The sequence below is a fragment of the Lithobates pipiens genome, unplaced genomic scaffold, assembly GCF_037356315.1.
Source record: "Lithobates pipiens isolate NorthernLeopardFrog02 unplaced genomic scaffold, aLitPip1_a1.2 Scaffold_19, whole genome shotgun sequence".
In the NCBI taxonomy this organism is placed as follows: Eukaryota; Metazoa; Chordata; class Amphibia; order Anura; family Ranidae; genus Lithobates; species Lithobates pipiens.
The window spans coordinates 532,258,775-532,286,360 of record NW_027507764.1 but is presented as its reverse complement, the minus strand read 5'-3'; the positions used below and the strand labels follow the sequence as shown (position 1 = coordinate 532,286,360).

Below are 27,586 nucleotides of genomic sequence, written 5' to 3'. Positions count from 1 at the left end.
CACTCCTGTGTAGACTCTACTCTTACTAAATCCGCAATGCAGGATCTGCACAGTGGTTTGGGCCAAGAGTCCCTTAAGGTTTTTTTGCATGAAGTGCATTTTCTCCCTGTCTCTAGTGGTGACTTTCTGAAACAACAGTAAACAGAACAACCCCCAGGTCTTTCTTTAGGGCTACGACTTCTAATAAAGAGAACACACAGTATCCACAGCCAACACCCCAAGTGCCCAGAGTTTCTCTCCTTGTTGATCTGTTATTAGAATATTTACATTATAGCAGACAGCTGCAGGGCCTGTCACACAAGAAACAAAAAAAAAAAAAAAAACACCCAGTGAAAGAGGCATCAGTGCACCTCTCCTACCTGCATCCACCTGCATCTGCCATAACTGCTGGCAACTCTATCTCCTCCATTGTGAACCACTGCAGCAGCTGCCTGTCGGCTTTAAATGTCTCCTGCTCAGCTCTTCCTGTGAGCGAAAGGAAGTCCCGACCAGAGGACCTGCCCCTTCCTGCTGCATTCCAGCAGCCGGAACCAATCACTGCTACGCCCCGCCAGAAGTCTCCGCCCACCGGAACTGATGTCACCCGATGTACGGGATTCAACGCCGCCATGCAGAAACCTGGCATGGATGCTCTTTCTGAGCACTCCCCCGGCCCCCTGAACACTCCGGGTGGATGACCTCTGGCAGACCATTACTCCTGTGAGCAAAGGAAGGGATACTGGAGCACACCCCTCATGCGGGAAAGAGCTGGGCTGGTCTAAGCACCAAAACATGAAAGTACTGCCAAAACCCCCTCCTTGGAGAGAGTGCAGCCCCTCTGGTTCCCCAGGAGTGCTTCCACCATGGCAGAGGAAACACTAAAACTGACAGCGTGATGGAAGCAGCTGCTTTTAAAAGGGGGCGTTGTCACACAGTGTTTCCTGTGAAAAGGTAGAGCTACGCTCTCTCGAAGGTGCTGTCCTGAAAGGCAAAGGGGGAAAATGGCATGGGGTTTCCCCTCCAAGAGCATACCAGGCCCTTCGGACTGGTATGGATTTTAAGGGGACCCCCACGCACAAAAAAAAGGCGTGGGACTCACCTAAATCCATACCAGACCCTTATCCGAGCATGCAACCCGGCAGGTCAGAAAGTGGTTGGGGATGAGCGAGCACCCCCCTTCCTGAACCATAACAGGCCACATGCCCTCAACATCGGGTGGGTGCTTTGAGGCAGGGGGGCCCAGCGCTCCCTCCCACCCCAAAGCACCTTGTCCCCATCTTCATGAGGACAAGGGCCTCTTCCCGACAACCCTGGCCGGTGGTTGTCAGGGTCTGTGGGTGAGGGCTTACCGGAATCTGGAAGCTCCCTTTAACAAGGGGGGGCCCCCAGATCCCAGCCATCCCTGTGGTAATGAGTATGGGGTACATCGTACCCCTACTCATTCACCAAAAATTTATATAAACACCATACACAGGTCTTTAAAGTATTTTATTAAGGCAGCTCCAGCATCTATTCTGATTTCTTCTCCCCTCTCCGGCTCTTATCCCTCTTCTGGTGATGTCTTCTCCCTCTGCTGGTTCTTCTCCCCTCTCCGGTTCTTCTCCCCTCTTCTGCTGGTTCTCCACCTCTTTCCGCTGATGTCTTCTAGTCCTCTCCAGTTTTTCTCCTCTGTCAGCTATCTTCTGCCTCTGCCGGGTCTCCTCTCCCTCTGTTCTTCCTCTGATGTTGACTCAATGCTCTCTATCTCGCTATAATGCTGGGTCTGCGGTGTGCCAATACCTATATTGGCATGGGGCGTGGGGCCTCAATCATCCGATGGCCCCACTTACCTGTCATACCATCATGCTCCGGGGCGGTGGTGTCACAATGGGGCAGGGCCTCCGGGAGAGTGCCAAAAGAGAAGTCGTTTGGAAGACTGCTTTTAAATTGCACCCAAAAAAAAAACATTTAAGCCTTGCATTACAAGGGTAGTTTTTGCATTTACCTGGAGTTAAGCTTCAAAACTTTGTTGTAGAAGCATCTGCAGGAATACTGAAAGCTAATTGCTATTAAAGAACTTGTAAAATTGTATAAATGTGCACGATCACTTCCAAAACAGCTTATTGCTATCAATGCGTGTTTACTCATCTCTTCTCCCTATTTTGAGCATACAAGACCTGCCTTCAAGAAACATTCCATTGCTTTTACAAAAATTTCATGTACTGACCCTCCAAATTTTTCTGCAATGTCATTCTTTATAGTTCCTCCATATATTTTTGGCACAGTTGAAGATCGAGACACATCAGCACTGCTTTTATGACATTCTTTTTCAAGATTACCCTCTTTATTGGAAGCCATCATAGTATCTGTTATGGTGCTGATAAAAAAAAAAAGAAAGCTATTAAGTAAATTAGCTTTTTAACTCAGCAGATCATAAGCATATTACAAATTGTACATTAAGACTTCATGCACACTGGGCTTAACCACTTTAGCCCTGGAATGTTTTACCCCCTTTTCACACTGAAGGCATTTTTCAGGCGTTTTAGCGATAAAAAAAAGCGTCTGTAAAGCGCCTGAAAAACGTCTTCTATGCCACCTGAGTGCATGACATTCTGAAAAGACCTTCAAGCAGCATCTTTAGGTGTATACATCCAAAATGCTCTGCCCATTGAAATGAATGGGCAGCGCTGCCAAAGCGCCTGCAAAGCATTTTAGCAGCACCGCAACATGGGCACTTTTAACCCTTTTTACGGCTGCTCCCTGAAAAGTGCCGCTAAAACAATGGTAAATCGCCGCTTTACCACCACCGTCGGGCGCTTTCAGTGTGAAAGTAGCTTAATGACCAGAGCACCTTTTGCAATTTGGCACTGCGCTGCTTTAACTGGTAATTGCACGGTCATGCAATGTACCCAAATTAAATTTGTGTCCTTTTTTTTTCCAACAAATAAAAAACAAATTATTTTGGTGGTATTTGATGACCACTGAGATTTTTTTTGAAGAAAAAAAATAAACATTTTCTACTTTGTTCTAAAAAAAAAAAATCCAATAAACTAAATTGCTGTCATATATTTAGGCTAAAACGTATTGATGTCTTGGGGGGGGGGGGGGGGGGGGAATAAATTCAATAAGCATATATTTATTGGTTTGTGCAAACGTTACAGCGTCTACAAACTATGGTGCATTTTACTGGAATTTGCACAGCTTTTCATTTATGACTGCTTAACTCATTTCCTGAGGTGCTAAGATGACAGAGCAGTACAAGAGGCATGTTGAGGCCATTGAATATTTAATTTTTTTGTCACAAGTGATTGAAAAATGAAGAAAAAAATAAAAAAAATAAAGATTACACAAAGTTGTCACTGAAATTATATATTGCTCACACATGCCATGGGTATATGAGGAATTACACCCCAAAATACATTCTGCTGCTTCTTCTGAGTATGGTAACAATACCACAAGAGACTTTTTGGGAGCCTAGCTGTGTACAGGACCCCAAAAACCAATCACCCCCCTTCAGAATTTCAAAGGGCATAAATAGCTAATTTATAAATACAGAAAAAATCAGCGCAGTACAACCCCTTTACGAAAAGATGCTGAACACCAAGGATCAATTACCAAATCCCAAAATACAATATATCAAACAGATGGTACAGCGCTCTAACTAAAATAAAATGATTACTAACATATTAAAATTAATTAAAAGTCCAAAGATAGTTTTTGTGTCAAATAGTCCACGTGAGGAACTTCAGTGATATACAGTCAGTTCATGCATAAAGTGACTTAGTGCCAAGGGGGGAGACCACCACCAATGGTAAAATTGGCTGTTCACCTCATCGTATGGACCCTTTAAATTACAGAGGGTCGTATGCACTTAGATATCAACGAATGCTTATCAACTCATCCAATTGCTGTACTCCTCTCAGACAATATCCGGCCGGTTCACAAACGAGAACACAGCTTTCTCCCATTCAGAGTCAAATGAACTGCCACGTTCGACACATTTCCTCAGACCATGTGGATAGAAAGACAGGCCATAGTGCTCTCCATAGAAAAACGTTTTAATGATGAATATACATAAAAAACAAACACACTTACAATAACGAAGCTTCATACAATCGTTAAAATTAACAATGACTGCGGGTGACGTCACGTGATCTCCGACCGTACGTTACATCCCTATGGGCAGGACTTCATCAGCGGACACGGAAACTACGTGATACCCGATATATAAATAGACAATGAGGGGTCCCTATAGTGCACTTACTGTGAGCACGACGTGACGGACAACCTCTCCATGTTTACGAAAGTTACCAAGGTAACCACACATCCTGTCATGTAGTACGAATCTACACGATAACAGGCAAAGACCTCGGGGCAGCCCTTGTGAATTTAAACAAACGTTACCATGTTAACGGCTCATCCCATCATGCCTATCCGCACTATGCAAATGAGCACAACAACAAGCGGAATTTTAAAAAGGAATCATATCAATATTTGCAAACATTGTCGTTGCAACAATGAACCCCTTCCCCTTATGTATATAATGTAATCAAATAAATAAAAAACGCTTAATGGGTACTCAAATCCAATACAAAAGAACCCCATTATTAAACACATTTTTAAATTGCAAAGCATGAACTTTTTTCTCCAAACTTGAGTTTACAAAAGTCCACCTCCTACAGAATGCATATAAAGATGTGTTTCGAACTTAATATTCAAAAACAATTAAGAATATTAAAATGTGTATAATACACATATATATCAACGTGACATCACCTGCAGCCAATAAATTAAATAGTACTAAAAATACAATAAAAAGTAAACAATAAAATCATCGATCAGTAATAAAACAGTTAATATCAAAATCGACATTCAATCCACCAGGCATTAATACATTGGTCTCATGTATCCAGTAAGATTCCCTACGACTTAACTGGTGTATGAAATTACCTCCCCTCCAATGTTTTGTGACCCTCTCAATCCCCCAAAACTTTAGGCCTTTGGGGATTTGCTGATGGAATTGTTTGAAGTGTCGGGACACATTGTGGGTTTTCAGACCTTTTTTTAATATTATCAACATGTTCTGCTAAACGCACATGTAAAGGTCTAGAAGTGCGTCCTATGTATTGTAACCCACATTCGCACTCTAACATGTAAACCACCCCGATCGTGTCACATGTAATCAATTTCTGAATATCGTATTCCCTATTAGTTGCAGAGGCCAGAAACTTCTTCCGTTTCTTAATGTTGACTTTAGAATGCTTACACGGCTTATACCGCCCACAAGCGTAGAACCCCCCCCCGTCATGAAAAGGTCCACCCGTTGGTGGCGCTGTTGATCTCTTGGATTGCAGTACCAGTGTCCACCAGCGGGTGTCTTCTAACACCCAGGGCCTGTAATAAGAGGACCTACCTCCTGGTGGCACTATCGGATCCCTGGACTGTAGTACCAGCGCCCACCAGCGGGTGTACTCCAGCAGTGTGGAGCAGACAGCACCTGCTGCGATCAGCTGTTATGTGAGGGTAATCGGTAGTCGTATAAATACCCGGCAAGCCCTAACATGCTTGGCTCGGTATTGCTCTCTCCTTGGAACCTGAACCTTGGAACCTGAACCTTGGAACCTGAACCTTGGAACCTGAACCTGGACCTTGTATCTACCTGACCTGTTCCTTCCCGATTCTGAGCCCATCCTGGACCTGTCCCTCTTGTCTCCTGCTACCTAGATCGCTGCTCTGCAGCCCATCCATCCTTACCCTACTGATTCCCCGGTGTATGACCTCGGCCTGGCTTTCGTTGACGTCTCTGGTAGTTCCCATTTATTGTATGTATATATATATATATATATATATATATATATATATATATATATATATATATATATTACTTGTTGTGGTTGGTAGTGCACTGTTTGTTTTCACTTTCCTTTTATTTATAATAAACACATTGTTATTTCACTCACATGCCTTTTTGGGTTTCCTCTGTGCAGTCCACACAGTCTGGTCTAATCACTCCCTGACACCCCCCAAAAAGGAGAACAATCGGTTCTCTGATGGAATAGGGGGGTTAAGAACGTTGGGAGCAAGACGGTCCCTCAGAGAGGGAGCTTTTTTATAAATAAACTGTGGATGAGTAGGTAGCACGGGTCCCAAAATGTTGTCCTGCTTTAAAATGGACCAATGTTTAGACACTATCTTTTCGAATTTTTTATGTTGAACATTGTAATCTAAATAGCTAATTAGCTAATAGATAAATAGCTCATTTCACTTCCTCACTACTAGGGATGGGCCGAACGACCTCCTGTTCGGGTCGCATCAGAACTTTCGAACATCAGGAAAGTTCGGAACCGAATAACGAACCCCACTGAAGTCTATGGGACCCGAACGCGAAAAATAAAGTGCCCTTTGAAGGCTTATATGCAAGTAATTGGGCATACAATGGTTATAGGGATCCAGGTACTACATTGTTTAAAGATGTGTGTGCCCTTATGGACCTTATTGATTTGGCTATTGAATCAGACACTAATATAGATGATAATGATGTCCATTGTGGTGCAGTATCATTTAAGATGAAATCTAACTATTACCCAGTAAACTCGAGAGGCAAGGATATGGACATGTACAAGACTTTGGTTGAAAGGGATTTGACTGCTTTAGCACGCAGTATTGCAAAGAAACCAGTAGACAATCTGTCTCATGATGAAAAAATGTCTATTGAGAGTCTGCGTAAGAATGATAGCATTGTGATTAAAAATGCTGATAAGGGGGGGGGGGGGGTTCGTGGTTGTCATCAGTGCAGCCATGTATAGAGAAGAGGCTGTAGGACAACTATCGAACACATTGACTTACTGCAAATTAAGAGGAGACCCCATTGATTCCTTTAGGGCTGAGTTGGATCGTGCTGTTTCCTTGGGTTTATTTACACAAAAAGAGAAAGAGATGTTTATACCTAAGTTTCCTGTTATCCTCATTTTTAATCACCTTCCTAAATTACACAAAGGGTTAACCCCTCTTACATGTAGACCAATTGTGGTGGGTATAGATTTCTTAAATGAGAGATTGGGACAGTGGGTAGATCAGTAGCTACAGCCATTAGTGGCAGAATTGCTGGGCTACCTATGAGATACTAAACAACTCTTGTCCAGGCTTGATGGATTGGTTTGGAATAGGGACTACAGTTGGATAACATGTGATGTTTCCAACTTGTATTCCTCAATTCCACATTCTCTGGGCTTGCAGGCAGTGTCTTTTTTCTTAAAAAGATCAGGAAAGTTTTCCTTGGCCATACAAGAATTCATTATGAGCTTAGAATACCTTTTGACACAACTTTTTTATGTTCGACAGGGACTATCTCCAGAAGTGCAGGCCCTCTATGAGAGCAGGGCCTCTATGGGAGCGAAGTTCTCACCATCCTTGGCTAATTTGTACATGGGATGGTGGGAGAGGTCCCGCATTTTTGGACCTGAAAGTCCCCGTCAAAGGGACACTGTCTCTTATTGTCGCTATATAGATGATCTCCTGTTTATTGTTTCTGACCCTCACACCAGTCTGGATCAAAGGTTAGAGTATTTGAATGACAACGATCTAAATCTAAAATTTACTGGTCACCATGATCCAAAAACCATAGAATTTCTGCATGTGTGGAGACAATCACGAGATCATCACGAATCTATACAAGAAACCAACAGCGGGTAATAATCTTTTATCTGCAGATTCCAGCCATCCATCCCACACCATTAAAAGCATTCCGGTAGGCCAATTTTTAAGATTAAAAAGACTATGCACCAGACAAGTGGACTTTGAACAGGAGGCACTACAGATGTCAGCTAGATTTGAAGCCAGGGGTTATTTCAGGTCAACTATTAATAGGGCTTTGTCCATTTGCCAACAAAACATCCCGGGCTAATCTGTTAATCGATAAACCCAACAGACACAAAAATTCAAATGGATCTCACTCCATTCCAACCTTTTCTACTTCATATAGCGCTGAGTTCCATAAGGTTGCAAAGATAGTTATCAAATATTTAACAGTATTGTCAAACGATCATGTTTATTCTAAAATTCTTGAGAAGGGTATACGTACAGTGTCAAGGAGAGCACAGTCTCTGGGTGGATTATTGTCCCACAGTCTCTACCTTAGTAAAAAACCTGCTACACATTGGCTACAGTTCAAAGGAACATATAAATGTGGTAGCCATTCTTGTACCTATTGCCCTTTTAATAAAGGGGGGGTGGGGGGGGACACTGTTACTTCCTCCTCTATGGGTAAATATAAAATACAGTCTTTTATCAACTGTAATATGCGCTATATAATTTATGCCATTACGTGCACCACAATGTTCTATCCAGTACATAGGCAGAACTACTCGCAGCTTGAGAGAGCGTCTTCACGACCATCCCTATGACATAGAAAAAGAACATGCCACTAATGTAGCTTGTCACTGGAACGATGTCCATTCCAGAGATACTTCCAGCCTCAGCATTCAAGGTATAGAAAAAATAGTTAAACCACCTAGAGGAGGAGATAAATTCAGTATGCTGTGTAAACAAGAAGTCCAATGGATATTTAATTTAAATACTAGACGCCCCACCGGCTTGAACTTTGAGTGGGACGTCTCTCACTTTATGAATAAATATACTCTGACACGCAAGTCTTCATTGATTTATAAGTAATTTAAATCGATAAACATCTTTATGTTATGCAATATTGCTAGAAAAAAGGTTTTCGCAATCGCATACCATTAATGTGATTCATGCGATTTGTGCAAATTGGATATGTATACCTTCATTGATAAACATCTTTGTTATGCCATTTTGCTACAAAAAAGTTTTTATAATCGCATACATTGACATAGTGATTAATGGGAGTTTGACACGTTTGATTCATAAGCAAAGGACTAAAAAAATTGAGAAATGCATTACTTGGGCCTTCTCCACCGCTCCTCTCTTGACCAACAGAAGCTTCAAAACTACGTTTTCCATGACACTAACCTACCAGTGTCAGGAAAAGCATTCAATAAACTTCTCTTTAAGGTGTTCTCAAGAGATTTCATCTTCTGCACTGTCGCCACGTATTCTTGGGACCTTTCGCAGGCCTTGAAGCATGAGGGAGCCCTTACACCGCAAATTTGCAGAAGCATCCGAAGCAGACTCCACGGGGTCACTGAGGATTAGAGTATTTGGAACTGCGTTCTCCCAGCCACGTACTACTTCCAAGGGTTCTGCGGATGGAAAACCATATCCTACTGTTTGTATGTCTTCCTCTGCTTTTATGCCTCAGAAACAGCCAGAATCCTCCTCTTCTCTATCCTCTTGTGTGTTCTGTGGCATAGGAACAATGCTGTCTGAATAAAGTGGGCCTTGAGAGGAAAGGAAGTCCTCCTCTTTCTCCCGCTGCTCTGCCTCGAGTGGCCTGCCCATAATGCCATGCAGCGTCTGCTCCAGCAGGAACACAACAGGCATTGTGTCACTGATGCATACATTGGCACAGCTCACCATCCTTGTAGCCTCCTCAAATGGTGACAGTACAGTGCATGCATCCCTTATGACCAGCCATTGGCTGCTGAGCCTGTCGTTGTGCCATATTCACATAGGTACATGTTACCGGCCCTCTGATGCATGTCCAGCCACTGCAGCATTGCTAAAGTCGAGTTCCACCTAGTGGGCATGTCACAAATCAGGCGTTTAGGGGCAGGTGGAATTTCCACTGAATTTCAGTTAGCCGAGCACTGGCTGTGTATGACTGCCTGAAAGGGCTACAGGCATGGCACATGTGTCAACTTTCCCTGTCTAAGGGTGGCCAGGAGGTTTGTACCAATATCACACACCACCATTCCTGGCTCCAGCTGGCGTGGGGTGAACCACCTCTGGGCCTGTCCCTACAAAGCTGCAAGAATCTCTGCTCCAGTGTGGTTCCTGTCCCCTAGACACACCAGCTGAAGCACTGCATGGCACCTTTTAGCCTGACTCATTGAATAGCCCTTTGAACGCTTAGGAAGTACTTCTGGTTCATAGGTTCAATTTAGCAGAGGAGGACATGGAGGAGGAGGGGGTAGAGCTGACAAATCTGGCATCATCACCAGCTGTATGGAGATGTGGGGGCACAACAAGCTGCAGCACTGAGCTCTGTCCTGCATCCTTCCGAGTTTCAAGCAGAGTTACCCAGTGTGCTGTGAACAAAATATATCATCCCTGCCCATGCTTGCTGGACCACGTATCAGTAGTACTGCGGCTGACTGCCTTGCCCAACGATGTGACAACATTGCCTTCCACGTGATGGTAGAGATAGAATGGCCTTACGTGAAAATATTGCCGTACAGCACATTCTGAAGATTCACAGAAGCAGGCAGAATCCGCCAGGCGGAGAAACAGAAGTTGTAGAGCCAGCAGCTTTGACAAGCTTGCATTTAGATGCATAGGGGTGGCAGATGAATTTAGATGAATAGGGGTGTCAGGGACTGTTTTTTTTTCGGCTGCAGCAGATGAGGCAGAGAAATTTGCCAGATATAGTCTACAGCTGGTGGTGTGCTGCTGGCAGATGTGCTGCAAGGACCTAGGACACCCTGCGCTATACCATTGTCCTTGTCAGTGGAGGCTGCTGAGAGGTCATGAGGTATAGCAGGAACCAACTGAGGTGTAAGGTGGAGGGACAGATTTGTGCCTATTTCTGTGGCTTTTAGGTGCTCCTGCAGATGGCTGAGTGGTGGCAGGTTACATCTCTTGTCAAGCATGTGATTCCCAAATGGTTGCTGTTTCTGCCATGCTTGAGACAAAGTTTGTGTGACGGGAGGGTCTGCGGAACCAAGAATCCCTTGGAAAGGTTGGGAAACCCTTGTTTCAGCTCCCCATGCACCCCCTATGTCTAAGTCACCTGTGTCTATTAGAGGCACAGGGTGACTGAGAAAATGTGGCTTGGATTACTTAAAATGTTACAGTAATACTTATCCACAATATCTCCCAGGATATATATAGAGAGACTATTCCTGCTTTGTTTGATTCTGAACTCGACATGTTAATTGAAAGAGCTGATGACTAGGGATGGCTGAACTGTTCGCCCGGCAGTCAGTTCGCTGCGAATTTGGCGTGTTCGCGATTAGCCCGATTGGCGGACTATTGCCGCTGTTCGCCCAGTGGACATATGTGTTTACAGTGTGAAAGAACTTTGACCCATGATGACACATCCATCATGGGGTACAGGACAGCCAATTGAGACATTTCAGCACATGGACAATTGGACATTCCCCCACCTTATAAATAGACCTGATCTGGCGGCCATTTTACATTCTGTCTTATGTCAGTTTAGGGACAGGACGCTGTGTGGATCAGGGAGAGACTGTAGTGACACAAATCGCTAGCTATTAGGTCCTTTTAAGGACTAGTATAGGTGTAGTACAGTATATAGGGTTCAGTGTACTGCTGTGCTGGTGATTGCAGCAGCCTGTCTTTTGTCAGTGTAGGGACAGGACGCTGTGTGCAGCAGGGAGAGACTGTAGTGACACAAATCACTAGCTATTAGGTCCACAAAAGTCCTTTTAAGGACTATAGGTGTACAGTATATAGGGTTCTGGTGCACTGCTGTGCTGGTGATTGCTGAGTGCACTGCTGACTGATTCTGCAGCTGTCTTTTGTGTTTCAGGGACAGTCATTTTAATCACTAGCTATTACTATTGGGTCCACAAAGGTCCTTTTAAGGACTGGTATAGGTGTACAGTATATAGATGTCAGGGCTGGCTTAGCCCTTCCTCCTCTGGGCTGGCCGCTCAGCTGTCCGCTAATTGCCAACTCTCTTCTCTTTGGCTTCTTATCCTGCTTGCGGTTGCTCTCCTTGGATCCCTGAATTCCGGCCTGGCTGATTACCCGATCTGGTTAATGAACTTTGGACTGGCTGACTACCCAATCTGGCTATGCTTGACTACGCTTTTTTTCTATTTACCTCTTTATTTTTTAGTAATAAACAAGTGTGATTTGATTGTACTTCTGTCTGTTTCATGGTTTCTGACAATAGGGTTGTACACGCATAATATACTTTCTTCCAAATATAGAAAGATTATACTTGACTGCTGCCCGATTCTGCAGCTGTCTTTTATCAGTGTTGGGACTGAGGGACAGTCTGCAAATCACTAGCTACTAAGTCCACAAAGGTTCTTTTAAGGACTGGTATAGGTGTACTATTTGGTGTGCAGTATATAGGTGTGCAATACATGTATAAAATACTTGCACATATAGAAAGCATAGTATAGTGCATTTCCACTGTGCAGCATTGTGACTGCTGAGCGGTTCTGCAGCAATACTACAAAGAGTGACAAACGCAATCAAAAGAAAAGTATTATAACTGGTGTGATAGACCAGTGGCCCCCAAAAAGGACAGATTGAAGCGGGGTGTTATATACCTTCTTCCACATACATACTGCACTTCTCTAGAGACTTTTGTCACAGGGTCATTTAAAAAATGACAGGCAGAGGAAGAGGAAGGCCCTTCCGCAGGGGTGGTAGGGGTAGGGCAGGAGCAACAGGCTTGAGCCAAAGTGGCAAATTGCAGAAGGTGCGTGCGATTAAGTCAAAGGACGCACCACACTTGGTTGAGTGGCTCACTCAGCCTTACTCTTCTGCACCCTCTTCGTTCTCTCGATCTGCACCCTCTTCTTCACTCTCTGCTGTATGCACCCCCAAAGACACTACCAACAGCACCACTACCACCACCATATACCTTCCGCTTGAGTCGCAGGAATTATTTTACGATCCATATCAAGACATTTCCGATGTGCAGCCACTCTTGGCATTGGATCAGGAAGAGGAGGTAGCAACAACAACAACTCAGCAGTCTGACGACAGTACCCAGATCAACCCAAGGAGGAGGTTGGTCCCCGCTGTTGCTGCCTACTCCGAGATCTCTAATTATAGTGGTGGGGAAGGTGACGTCGATGATGACGTCTCTAGTGATGTCACGTGGGTGCCCACAAGAGACGAAGAGGAGGGGAGTTCAGAGGGAGATATGGACCAGCAGATAGGGAGGAGAAGCAGGAAGAACTTAGATTGCACAGGAGGGACAAAGCAGACTGCGAATGTATCAGGAGCAAGGCATCAACCATGTACGGTCACATCTGGTGCTCCCAAGATCCCGCCACATGGCTCCGCAGTGTGGGCTCTTTTTAACGTGTGCACTGCTGACAATAGTGTTGCCATCTGCAATCTTTGCAGTCAACGCATAAGTGGCGGTAAGCCCAACACTCACCTAGGGACAACCGCCTTAAGAAGGCACATGAGCTGCCATCACCGAGCCCAGTGGGAGCAACGGAACCCACAAAGCCACACTCCAGGCTTTCACCGTCCAGACTCGTCTTCTACTTCTCCTCTCTACTCACATTTGTCCTCCACTCCACCTTCCATCACGCCATCCTCACGTTTTTCAGCAAAAAGGCAGGCTTCCTTGGGCCAAATGTTTGAGCGTAAAAAAATGATGACGCCGGATAACCCTCTTGCCCAACAGTTGACGGCCGACTTGTCAGAACTGATAGCCCGCCAACTACTGCCATATAAACTGGTGGACTCAGAGGCCTTTCGAAAATTTGTGGCCATTGGAACACCACAATGGAAGGTACCAGGAGGCAAGTATTTCTCACAGAAGGGCATCCCAGAGATATACGGCCATGTTCAGCGGCAAGTGAATGTATCTCTGGCACACAGTGTCGGTGCCAAGATACATCTGACTACAGACACGTGGTCTAGCAAACACAGGCAGGGAAGGTATATCACTTTTACTGCCCACTGGGTGAACCTTCTGAAGGCCGTCAAGCATGTAACCTGTGGCACCCGTGTAGATTTGGTTTTATCGCCACGGATTGCATGCAGGCCTGGCTCTTCTTCTCCTCCTCCTACTCCATTCTCCTCCCTCTCCTCCTCGGCTGACTCCTCCTTTTCCGCTGCTAGCATCTCTTCCGCTGCGCCTCCCAAGCTCCCCAGAACCTATTCGACATGCCAGGTGAGACGTTGCCATGCTGTGCTGCGTCTGTTGTGCCTGGAAGCCAAGAGCCACACTGGCCCTGCACTCCTTTCAGCTTTGTGTTCACAGGCAGATCAGTGGCTAAGACTGCTCAATTTGACAGTTGGTAAACTGGTGTGTGCCAATGGTGCCAATCTGCTTAGCGCATTGAAACAGGGCAAAATTACACACGTGCCATGCATGGCACATGTCTTAACCACTTCAGCCCCGGACCAATTTTCAGCCTAAGGACCAGAGGACTTTACAATTTTGCACTGCACTGCTTTAACTGGTAATTGCGCGGTCATGCAATGTTGTACCCAAACGAAATTTCCGTCCTTTTCTTCCCACAAATAGAGCTTTCTTTTGATGGTATTTGATTGCCTCTGCGATTTTTAATTTTTGCAATATAAATGGAAAAAGACCTAAAATTGAGAAAAAAAAAGATATTTTCTACTTTTTGTTATAAGAAAAATCGAATAAACTCAATTTTAGTCATACATTTAGGGCAAAATGTATTCAGCCACATGTCTTTAGTAAAAAATAAATGTCAATAAGCGTATATTTATTGGTTTGCGCAAAAAAGTTATAGCGTCTACAATCTAGAGTACATTTTCTGGAATTTACACAGCTTTTAATTTATGACTGCCTATCTCAATTCTTGAGGTGCTAAAATGGCAGGGCAGTACAAACCCCCCCCAAAATTACCCCATTTTGGAAAGTAGACACCCCAAGGAAATTGCTGAGGGGCATGTTGAGCCCACTGAATTTTTTTTTTTTTGTCCCAAGTGATTGAATAATGACACAAAAAAAAAAGTTTACAAAAAGTTGTCACTAAATGATATATTGCTAACACATGCCATAGTTATATGTGGAATTGCACCCCAAAATATATTCTGCTGCTTCTCCTGAGTACGGGGATACCACATTTGTGGGACTTTTTGGGAGTCTAGCCGCGTACGGCACCCCGAAATCCAATCACTGCCTTCAGGATTTCTAAGGGTGCAAATTTTTGATTTCACTCCTCACTACCTATCACAGTTTCAAAGGCCATAAAATGCCAAAATAACACAAAACCCCCCCAAATGACCCCATTTTGGAAAGTAGACACCCCAAGCTATTTACTGAGAGGCATGTTGAGTCCATGAAATAATTTATATTTTGCCACATCACTTCCTCCCTGCCTGTGTATACAATACACAGTGGGAGGAAGCGATCGAGAGGGGATGGCCAGAAACCAACGGCCATCCCCTCATCCCGGATCGCTCCTGAAGCGAACCGGACCGCCGCATCCAGCGGGAGGGGGTCTGATCGGAGATCGGACCCCCCACCCGCTGGAAGGCAAGCACATACATGTACGTGCTTGTGCCTGTACATGCCATTGTGCAATGGCATGCGGCGGTCGTTAAGTGGTTAAACTTGGTCATGCAGCGATTCATTGTCAAATACCCTGGGGTCCAGGACATCTTGCGGCAGGCAAGGAAAATCTCATTTCAGAAGATCTTACACGGCCATGGCTCGCCTTGCTGAAATTCAGCGGTGACACAATCTGCCGGTCAGACATCTTATTTGCGATTGCCCGACGCGATGGAACTCAACCTTCTATATGCTTGATAAGCTGCTCCAGCAGAAACGTGCAGTTAACGACTACCTGTGCAAACTCTGCGGCAGAACATGTTCTGGGGAGCTGGGGTTTTTTTTTCACCGCGCCAGTGGCTGCTCATGCGCGACGCATGCAGACTTCTGCAGCCATTTGATGAGATCACCAAACTGGTCAGTCGCAGCCATGGCGCCAGTGACACGGTACCTTATGCCTTCTTTATGGAGCGTGCATTGCATCGTGTCATTGATCAAGCCGTGGAGGAGCGGGAAGATGAGGAAGTCGCAATGCTGGATGAGTTCCCAGGGGGGGCTACTCTATCTGAGACAAGTCAACAACAGGAGTCTGAAGAGGAGTCAGAGGAGGATGGTGCCGGGGCGGATGAGGAGGAGTAAGAAGAGCATGCTTTAAACATTTCTGGGATCCCTGTTGTGCGTGGATGGGGAGAGGAGAAGGGCCTTCATGCTCCAGTGTTTTAACAGGGACCCCCATATAAAAAGCATAAGGGTCAAGGACCAGTACTGGGTGGCAATGTACTTAGACCTCCGGTACAAACACAAAATGGCAGAAATGTTACCACCGTCACAGAGGGCTGTCAGAATGGAGCACTTCCATGCCTTGCTTTGAGAAATGCTTCATTCTGCTTTTGCGTGCGCTGGCAGAGGAGGAATTCCCACTCACAGAGAAAGAGTTGTGGGTACCAATCCAACAGCGCCTGCAAGAAGAGGCCGGTTTGAAGATGTGTTGGTGACTTCTGATATGAGGTCATTCTTTCAGCCGACCCATCGACAGGTCTCATCCGGATCCAGCATCAGGGAACGCCTAGACCGACAGGTGTCCGACTACATCGGGTTGACGGCCGATGTGGACACTCTGAGGAGTGATGAACCCCTGGACTACTGGGTGGCCAGAGCTTGCCCAATTTTCAATGGAACTGTTGGCTTGCCCCTCATCCAGTGTCCTGTCCGAAAGGACGTTCAGCGCAGCAGGGGGGATCGTGACCGATAAGCATACTCGCCTAGCTCACGACAGTGTTGACTACCTCACATTTCTAAAAATGAATGAGGCATGCATCTCAGAGGAATTCAACACATGTGACCAGTAGACCATGTATATCTCTATAAACGATTTATTTAATCGAGCACACAGACCTTTTTTCTACATTTAGCTCACTTGCTTGTACAAAAAAAGCACACCGTACTACATGCCCGTACCCTCCTGTTTGAAGAGGTTGAGCTGTGTGATATTTTTGGGGCCCAGCAGTGAGTTGCTGGTATCAGTGCTCTCTATTACAGTGCTGGTGCCAGTGCTCTCTATCACGGTGCTGGTGATCATTTCCTGCACCCTGTTCATAGCCTACCCTGACCTTTCCTCTCCTCCATTGCCTTCATGCGCTCCTGAGTCCTGAATTGTCAAAATTTCACAGATAAAAAAAGAATGCTTGTAGTTGTCGATCCCAGATTCACTTTATACATGTGTTATGTTAGTGGCCATGTGGTGGGACTATGTGTGCACAGCTAGTAAGTATTTTGTGGCTGAAAATATGACCTATAGGTTTTTAAAGTTCGCCTGCCATTGAAGTCAATGGGGCCCGCCACGAACTTTGCGGTTCAGGAACTTTTGGCCACGTTCGTGGTTCGAGTTTGTGAAACGTCCCGTCGGAAGTTTGTCCATCTCTACTGGTGTCAGTGTTCTATATCACGGTGCTGGTGTCAGTGCTCTATATCACGGTGCTAGTGATCATCTCCTGCACCCTCTTCATAGCCTACTCTGACCTTTCCTCTCCTCCATTGCCTTCATGAACTCCTGAGTCCTGAATTGTCAAAATTTCACAGATAAAGAATGCTTGTAGTTGTCGATCCCAGATTCACTTTATACATGTGTTATGTCAGTACCCATGTGGTGAGACTATGTGTGCCCAGCTAGTAAGTATGTTGTGGCTGAAAATATGACCTGTAGGTTTTTAAAGTTCGCCTGCCATTGAAGTCAATGGAGCCTGCAGCAAACTTTGCGGTTCGCAAACTTTTGGCTGCGTTCGCGGTTCGCGTTCGCGAAACGTCCCGTCGGAAGTTCGTCCATCTCTGCTGATCACATTGGCCTCTGTACAATGTAGTAGACGGGCTGACTCCTACTGAAGCTCCTGCTATTGTGAGAAGGTGTCCTGTGTTTACATTTATGATAATGTTGATTGTGTCTTCTGAACCAACAGACAGCAAGGCTGTCCTGAAAGGTCATGCCTCTGAGTCACCTAGGCTGTCTAAACGATTAGCTAATTAGCTCATGTTAATACGGTTTCTGGTTACAGTTTGTATTGTCATCCTGGTGTATATATTTGTGTGAGATCTCAAAATAAATAGTCCATGTTAAAGCTGTGTAACTGAGCTAGTTTTGTCTGGATCTTGGTTACAATATTCTGCTGAAAAATCTGATATCTGAAGGCCCAGATTGGAGGAAGCAGTGTACAGACAGAGGCACTCAAGTGGAGCGCGATGGTGTTCCGTTTCAGTTTGCAGATGGCAATAGTGCGATCGACTGCACATGTACTAAAAAAAGGCTGAGCTGTGGGAAGTGGGCCCGGGAGATAACAGCTCCACAATGTGATGGAATAGGGTGGCTGCTCTCTCTCTACTTTTCCATGCTGGCTGCCTCTTTGGGGTTGGGCCTCACCCTCCATTTCCTCCTCTGCTCTCTCTGTTCAAGTCAACCGCAAGTTCATCTCAAACATCGGGTGTTCACCCGTTCACCGAATAATGTACATTATGGGCCGTTCGCTGCAAATTTGAGTGCCGCACAATGTCCCATAATGCACTGCGAGATCGCAGTGTATTGACGTCTGATGATTGGCTAAACATGCACCTGACCTGTATGCTTTGGCCAATCACAGCACACTCTGCTGTGAGAGCCATAATTGGCCAGAGGCAGGGTACCTTTGGCCAATCATGGCTCAGGGGGCTAAGTCTATGCCCCACACTATATAAGGTTGCTTACACAGTGGGCGTATGTAGTGTGTTGGAGTGGATGAAGCTAGAGATAACTTGAGCTAGATTAGGCAGGTTAGTGGCTTACAGACAGTGTATTAATATAAATAAAATGCATTCAGTGTAGACTATACTGTTGTGCTCATAAGTTTACATACCCGGGCAGAATTTATGATTGCTTGGCTTATCAACTGTGTTTACTCTTTTTAAATCATAATGACAACAGAAACTACCAAAATGACTCTGATCAAAAGTTTACATAACCTGAGGTTCAGAAAAGAGAATTCACCTTGTCATTTAATTCGTATATCGTGTTGCTGCATTATTAAACTATAAATGATGTTTGGTCCAGGTTAACTGTTACGCTTATGCCATCTACTGGCCAAACATGACCAGTGTAGCCTGAATGCTCTCCCCCCACTTTGTACTACCCCATGCGGACATATCTTGCCCTACCCCCTTAATTTCTACTTAAGGACGAGACCACACCTTTAGCTGGAGTAAACTGCCCACAACAGCCTTTATTAAACATGTCTTAAAGCGGGATTCCACCGTTTATAACGTATTTTTTTTTTCGGCATAGTGACAATCAATACTATTACTAAGGCTAACACTTACTTTTGGTGTTTCTGGCCTCAGGAGCATGCCTTTGTCTCCTCGGAAATGAGTTTATAAAACCGTCTCCTGACGGTTTCCATTTTGCCTGTGGGCATGTGAAGCCCACAGGCATCCTCTTCCGGGACAGTGTGCTGCTAAATGACCAGCATGCACCGCCCGTTCTATAAAAGATCTCGCGCATGCGCAGTCAGCGCAATATCGAGCGCCGTCTACAGCTCCGGTTGCCATGACAACGGGTGTTCTCGTCGGAAGTCCCGCCCCATTGTGATGGCAACGGAGATAAACAATGAGACACCACAGACTCCTGGGAAAAAAAAAAAAAGGTCCCAGGAGCCCATGCGGCAGACCGGAACGAGTGACCTGCCGATTAAGCCCCGCCCCCGTTCCGCATCGGCTCCTCCCCGTTCCGGAATTCACTGTGGAAGGAAATTTCAAATAGAAAAAAAACTAAAGACAGCTGGAAGGTAAGGGGGTTACCAAGCGTTTAGGGAAGGGGGGATCACATAGCCCTGGGAGTGTATTTTAGGGTGGACCTCCGCTTTAAAAACTCACTCCAACAAAATATATATATATATATATATATATATATATATATATATATATCTCAATAAATAAATATATATAAACATCTTATAAACAACCCAAATATAAATAACATGCCCAGTCTGGTGATCTCTGATGGTGACCCATACTTATATCAAACACCAAAGCACTGCGGTACCTCTGTATAACTTTTTCCAAGGCCTCCACCTGTAGCCGGTCGGAGACAACCTCCATCTGTGCACATACAAGTATTCCATCCACCGTTCAGGAATACACCAGAGGGGCCAATCTTTCAATGAGCCCCCCACACCTTCAGACCATTTTCTGATTAACCGTCTACCGTCAGAAACCACCAGAAACCACCAGAAACACCGCCACAGCCCAAAAGGGGGACTACCTCAACCTTGCGGGCAACCCCACACCCGCAGAGCCAACTGAGTACCCTCCTGTAAACCCAACAACCATAAATCTATCCCAACATCCGAAAGATGCACACCATCCCTCCGCAAATAAAGCCCCACATTGACCTCCAGTTCCCGGTGCCGAACCACGAGCCCGCCATTCTGCACCATAAACCTGCCCATCACTTTGTTAACCCGGATCCTGGTCTTATTAAGGCTGTTGACGGAGCGAGCCCGCCGCCAAACCGTTCTGGCCACAATGTCAGACCGACTGATCAGTTTTCGACCTCCGCAAACGAATACTCACCCTACTGGCGCTCACCTGTATGTCCTGATCCAACAGAGTCCCCCGCCCAACCGTTTAGACGGGCTAACCAACTCCCCCACCCAAAATGCCCCATAAAATGCCAGGGAAAACGCAGCCATAAACAGCAGCGTTTCGTAATTGGTTGCACATACCAAGCGGAGGCGACCACAAATCGCCAACAAGTTGGCGAACGTGACCGGCCTCCTAGCATCCTTCCTAGGCCGCTGTCTCCGATAGCCCCGCAGCTCTTGTCTGACCCAAAATTCTTTGGTCCAATCCACACCCCCCAACAACTTGAATAAAAAGGCCAGCCCGTCAACTTACGATCAATGGACGCAGCTGACAAACCCAGTTCCATGTTCCTGGTCACCATATAGAGCACCAGCCACCGTTGATCGGACCCCCGATCACTTACCCCCACCTCGTGCATCAACTCAAACCATTCCGTCCACACCCGTGAGTAAGCCGACCAAGTAGCCTCACTCAGCGACCGCCGGATCAAGCCCGCGGCAAGTCCAAAGGCAGCTTCCACAGCCAGTCCGGGCATTGAACCCCCGCTTCCTCTGCGCCAGGCGCCAGTTCCCAGAACTTGGCCCATTGAAAACGAGAGAGCGAATCAGCCAATGAGTTCTCGACCCCAGGAATGTGAATGGCATATACAAAAACATTGAGCCGCAAGCACTGGAACACCAGCTGCCGCAGGAGACGAGTAACCAGAGGAGAAGAGGCCGTCATGCGGTTAATCACCTGCACAACTCCCATGTTGTCACAATTAATGCGCAACTTCAGGTTGCCAAATTCCTCGCCCCACAGCTCCAACGCCAGCACCACTGGGAAAAGCTCAAGCAACACCAGATTCCCAAGCAACCCCGCCTCCCTCCATGACTGCGGCCAGGGTTCCGCACTCCAGCGACCCTGAAAGAACGCCCCATAGCCAGTAGAGCCTGCCGCGTCTGTGACCAACTCCACATCGAAGTTGCTCACCGGGCCCGACATCCACATTGCCCTCCCGTTGTAGGTGGACAAAAAGTCATGCCACACCCGGAGATCCTCCCGGTGTTCCCTCCGCAAGCGCACAAAATGGGTAGGCACGCTGATCCCCGCTGTAGCCGCCGACAGCCGTCAGCAGAACACCCGACCCATGGGAATGATCCGACAGGCGAAATTCAGCTTGCCCAGCAATGTCTGCAATGACCACAGCTGTACCTTATGCCTCCCCTGAATCTCCCGGATATCGGCCTGTAAATCCACCAGTTCAGGCGTCCTGACCACCCGGAAACCGGCCCTTCGTGCTGCGCCCGCTTCGCTGGGGGGGGGGGGATCGACCAATCCTCCCCAGGGCTCCTGGGTACACGAGGTGGCCGAGGTGCAGGCCCTGGAGATAAACGCGCCGGAGGCCGAGACCTCCGCGCGCGCAGTGTAGCCTCACCCGCTCCAGATCCGGCCGTCTCGTCCCCTGCCAAGTCCTCCTCCTCCGCAGCCACTCCATCCCCTTCACCGTGGCCGTCCGCCGCAGCCGATTCAGCAAGTCTTCCACGTGGGCCATGATGAGAGGAGCAGCGCAGAAAAGCTGCCTCCTCTGTGATCTTCTCCTGAATGACTCTCTAGCTCCGCCCCTGTCCTTTATATTGCTCCTCCCCTTCCTCCTAAAACCATGCACAATGTACAGCTTTGCTCCACCCACCAGTCTTCCTAGATCCTCGGTCACCCCTGTCATGCCAGCACTCCATTAACCCTTTCAGGCTATATTCCGTGCTTCTCTTTAATATTGTTTGTGATAAACCTATTTAGCCACTTAAAGAGGAAGTAAACTCTCCCACTCTGATGCTTCTTTTCATTTAGTCCATTATAATAAGTAATTATCAAACTATAGCCACTGTAATCCAGCCCAAATTGCATATTACTTACTGTTTAAAGAAACTTTAAAAAAAACTTGTTTCCAGAGGTTAGGCAGCACCATCTTACAGTGGAGTGTATTTCTGCCCTTACATTGAGCACTTCCTGTACTGTTAACCAAGCCTGCTTCCCTGTTCATAGCGGACTTGTTTTATGTCATAGTATTTACTTGTGCTGATTATCTAGTGTTTGCCTGTGTGAGTTCTATCAGCTTCAGCTGATAAGTCTGCAGTAATGCTGTCCCATGGAGTGTAGGAGGAAGCTCTGAGTGATTATGAAGTCTCCTCGGATATTAGTGGTGTGCCCTAGGAAGTCCTGATAACAAATCGATAGATAAGCACAGAGAAAGTGTGCCGTAAATCAGGGGAGATCTGGGCATGCTCAGTGACATCATTCTAAAGAACAAAAAGGATTACAACAATACTAAGCAAGTAAGGCGATATCTACAAGCAGTGTTCATTAGGGCTTTTTGTGCCGATTTTACATGGGACAAAGTTGTGAGGGAGGGTTTACAACCACTTTAAAGGATGTGACCTAAAAATCATCACATCCTCTTTAGTCAGGAAGTGAAAAAACCCTTTAAGGGATCAGCATTCAAGATTATGGCAGCTGCCTAGATGCTATCTCTGCCCATCCATGGCATCGGAGGTAAGTAATCTTCCCCTTCCTTCTCCACAGGCTATTAGGGAAAGGAGTTAGTCATTTCAGTTATTTCCCTGGATGCGGCCAGAGGGATTAAACCTTTAATTCTGAAGCTTCCTTATGACCTACAACACAGGTGGGTCACATTTGGTTCTAAACATAAGAAAAGGTTCCAGGTACCATTTCCACCATTCAATGTTTTTGTAGACTTTGTTTCAGAGCAAGCCAAGTTCTCGAATGATAACAGCTTTGACTTTATACTGCCATCAGCCACGCCCCCTAGCTTCAAATAGCACAGGATGCCAGTGACAGTGAACAAGTCTCATGTTTCTCCTACAGATTTTTCCTATAGGTCTTCCAACATCCACCCAGAGGACAAAGTCGGAGATCCTAGCAAGCAATGCTCTCTACACAGGAAGCTGCACCCTCTACCAAAATGCAGGACCTTCAGTTAAAAGTCTCTAGAAGATCGCAACGCCTGCCTAAGAGAGAACCGCATATGCTTCAGGTGTTTTTCCTCCACGTCACACTTTGCCAAGGACTGCAAGGTTAGTGTATCATGCACAGAGTGTGACAACAGACCACAACTCAGCACTACATCCAAGCCCTGCTCCTTGAACCGCCCAGCGAGCTAGTGATACCAACGAGCATGGCGAGGAGCAAGAGAACACTGGTTCAAATGTCTCAGTGGTTACCCCACAGTGTACTGAGGTATGCAAAGATCCTGCAGGTTGTAGGTCTTGTTCAATGGTCTTATTAGAGCTTATCCAGTGGGTCAGATAAACAAAGCTGTCAAGATGTATGCACTTTTAGATGACCAAAGCCACCACTCTATGGCTAAATCCACACTCTTTGACACCTTCGGTGTCAGGGGTCCAAGCTTCCCTTACTTCCTAAAGACTTGTGCGGGTGCTGTTCAGACGGCGAGGAGAAGAGCCACCACCTTCTGTGTAGAGTCCATAGACGGTTGGACTCCCCTAACTTTACCCACCATACTTGAGTGCAACCAGATTCCAGACAACCAGTCAGAAATCCCTACACCAGATACAGCAATTCACCAACCTCATATAAAATGCATGGCCCATCTCCTACCAGAATATGACGAGCAAGCTCAGTTAATGCTGCTCCTGGGAAGAGACATTTTGCATGTTTATAAAGTAAGGGAACACATTAATGGTCCCTGCAATGCTCCCTTTGCCCAAAGACTTGACCTGGGGTGGGTCATCTTAGGGGATGTCTGCCTTAAGACTGTGCACAGACCCACCACGGTCAGTAGCATGTTCACTAACATACTTGACAAAGGATGTCCTTCTTTCTTGCAATCATGTCACAACAGCCTCATCACAAAAAAGAGCTTCCAGGTAGTACTCACATACCTTTTTCCTCTGTAGACCCAGACACAATGACCACGCTTGTGACAGTGACCCAAACCACCTAAAGTGTACAGTCTTTCATAGAACAAAGGAAGACCAGCAGGTAGCAATGTCCTTTGAGGATAGATTTTTCTTGCAAATAATGGAAAAGGAGATAGCCAAGGAAGAGTCAAACAATTGGGTCGCATCTCTCCCATTTAGACCCCGTAGACAGCGTCTACCTAACAACAAGGAACTAGTCCTTAAATGCTTTGCCTCCCGTAAACATAATTTCCAGAGAAAACCAGACATGAGAGATTGCTTCTTTGCCTTTATGGATAAGATATTTGAAAATAATCACGCAGAATTAGCTCCTGCTCTTTAGGACAATGAGGAGTGCTGGTACTTACCTATATTTGGAGTGTACCACCCTAAGAAATCAGGTCAGATTAGGGTGGTGTTTGACTCTAGCTCTAGAGAAGAAGGCGTGTCGTTAAATGACCTTCTCTCAGGGCCGGATCTGAACAACAGACTCGTTGGGGTACTCCTCCATTTCTGCAAAGACTCTGTTGACTACTCTGAGACTTAAAAGGGATTGTAAAGTGAATTTTTTTTTTTTTTTTTAAATAACAAACATATTATACTTACCTCCACTGTGCAGCTCGTTTTGCACAGAGTGGCCCCAAACCTGCTCTTCTGGGGTCCCTCGGCAGCTGTCTTGGCTTCCTCCCGCAGGTACTTCTCACATTCATGCGAGCTCCCTCGCATGGTGAGAAGCATCTGCGAGCGCGCTCCCGTGATACAGCCAGCGGCTATAGTCGCTCGCTGTATCACACGGCCCCGCCCCCGGCGCTCCGCGTCAGTGGATGTGATTGACAGCAGCGCGAGCCAATGGCTGCGCTGCTTTCCATCCATCCACTCCAGCCAGTCAACGGCCAGGCTGAACGGTGGAAAGGACGTCGGGGGACAAGCGCGGGACTTTCGAGGGGTGAGGTAAGTAAAATGGGGGGCTGGGGGCGCAGGCACTGTCAGATGTTTTTTCACCTTAATGCATAGAATGGTAAATGCATAGAATGCATTATGGTGAAAAAATTTTTTACCTTTACAACCCCTTTAAGGTCTGACACCTTCACCTTCCAGGTTAGTCAGGAAGAAAAGCCCTCTACACGAAGAGGCGTTCTGTCAACCATAAACTGTCTGTATGACCCTCTAGGGTTTGTAGCTCCAGTCACCATTGAGGGTAAAGCATTTCTTAGAGACCTGACTCAAGAGACAGTGAACTGGGATGATCTACTTCCCCCCCCCCCGCGAGAAAAGAGATCAGTGGACAGAGTGTAAAAATTCCCTGACAGCCTTGTCTAACTTAAAGGTCCCTTGACCATATGCTCTTGTCCAAGACCAAAGACTGTATTATCTGCGATGCTTCTGTCAAAGCAATCGCAGCGGCAGCTTACCTCAAGATCATGGACATGAAAGGAGAGTGCCATATAGGTTTTGTCATGGTAAAAGCAAAACTTGCTCCACTCACAGAACACACAATACCTAAGCTAGGACTTTGTGCAGCAGTGTTAGCTGTGGCATTAGCCAACACGATCACTAGAGAGACGAACCTAGAAATCAAAAGACACTGAGTTCTACACTGACAGTAAAGTAGTCTTGGGGTACATCTACAATCAAATCAGACGCTTCTATGTCTACGTCAGTAATAGAGTGTTGAGAATTAGGAGATCCACACACCCAAAACAGTGGCACTTCATTCCAACTAAACACAATTCCGCAGACATAGCGACCAGAGCTGTCCCAGCCAACTGTCTTAAGGACCTAACATGGTTTACTGGCCCTGCATGCCTGTACAATTCAGAACACAACACTTCTGAATCGGAGGCCTTTAGCTTGGTAGATGCAGTGAAGGATGCAGAAGTTCATCCACAAGTGCCTACAATAGTCACGGTGGCTTCACAAAACCGACTCAAATCTCATCGGTTCTCCAGGTTTTCCACATGGAAATCACTCATTAGAGACATTACTTCCTTATCCCACATAGCCCTTCCTTTGGGAAAAGGACTAACTGCAAAAGGCTGGCACCGCTGTAAAAATACCTACTCAGTGACTGACCTAGAGCAATCAAAACATCTGATCATTTACACTGTGCAACAAGAGACCTTTGCTAGAAGGATTGACTGTATTAACAACAAAAAGCCAAACCCTAAAGACAGCGTCCTAAGGAAACTCGATCCATTCCTTGACAGCAGTAACCTGTTGAGAATAGGAGGACGTCTTAAAGAAGCTACCTTGGAGTATGATGAGAAGCACCCTCTCATTCTCCCAGCTCAGCACTAGGGATGAGCCGAACACCCCCCAGTTCGGTTCGTACCAGAACCTTCAAACGGACCGAAAATTCATACGAACTTTAGAACCCCATTAAAGTCTATGGGACTCGAACGTTCGGAATCAAAAGTGCTAATTTTAAAGGCTAATATGCAAGATATTGTCCTAAAAAGGGTTTGGGAACCCAAGTCCTGCCCCAGGGGACATGGATCAATGCAAAAATAAGTTTTCAAAAACTGTATTTTTTTCGGGAGAACTGATTTTTATGACGATTAAAGTGAAAAAAAATGTGAAATATTTCTTTAAATATGGCGCCTGGGGGGTGCCTGTGAAGTGGCACGTGTTTCCCATGTTTGGAAAAGTCCCTGCACAAAATGACATTTAACGGAAAAAAAAGTATATGCCCTATATGCTCTGCCAAAATGTGGCCCTGAGGTGTTGGTGTCCCACAAATTGACACTGTAAGCCCTCAAAGTGACTCTTGGTGGGCGCTGGAGCGCCCTGCTGTGAACTATTATATCAAGAATTGTAATTACATGCCACTGTTGAACAGTGAAAATGGGCCGGTTGTGGTGGTGCTGGTGCCACAACACTGCAAGTCCTCACAGTTACTCTCGGTGGGCGCAGGAATGGGCCCTGCTGTGAAATATTATATCAAGAATTGTAATTATATGTACCTATCAAAAAGGTGCTGAAAAATTGGGCCTTAGGCACTGGTGCCACAACACTGCAACACCTCACAGAAACTCTAGTTAGAGAGCAGGAATGAGCCCTGCTGCAAAGCATTGGATCAAAAATTGTAATTACACGCTCCTGTTAAACAGGGGCTGAAAAATTGGGCCTTAGCCATTGGTGGCGTCACCCAGAACCAAAAATGTTCTTCCAAGCTATGAGCAGGATCATTGAGGAGGAAGAGGATAGTCAGTCAACATAACAGGCCAGTCACTCAGCATCAGCATAGGCAGTCTTGAAGGGATGTGACATTTCA

General features: G+C 46.0%; 1 protein-coding gene across 4 annotated transcripts in view; it reads right to left on the bottom strand.

Moving 5' to 3' along the window:
* Positions 1 to 27,586, bottom strand: part of SMTNL1 (smoothelin like 1) — a 482,219-nt gene that overhangs the window by 423,116 nt on the left and 31,517 nt on the right. For 3 of the 4 annotated variants that reach the window (XR_013277705.1, XM_077493208.1, XM_077493207.1), the window contains exon 2: positions 2,186 to 2,335. The exons of the other annotated variant lie outside the window; for it this stretch is intronic. Coding sequence is in view for 2 of the 3 variants with exons in the window: in XM_077493208.1 (XP_077349334.1) it covers positions 2,186 to 2,335 (150 nt within the window). In the remaining variant the exon portion in view is untranslated. The remainder of the gene's footprint in view (positions 1 to 2,185; positions 2,336 to 27,586) is intronic. 4 annotated transcript variants of the gene reach the window in all.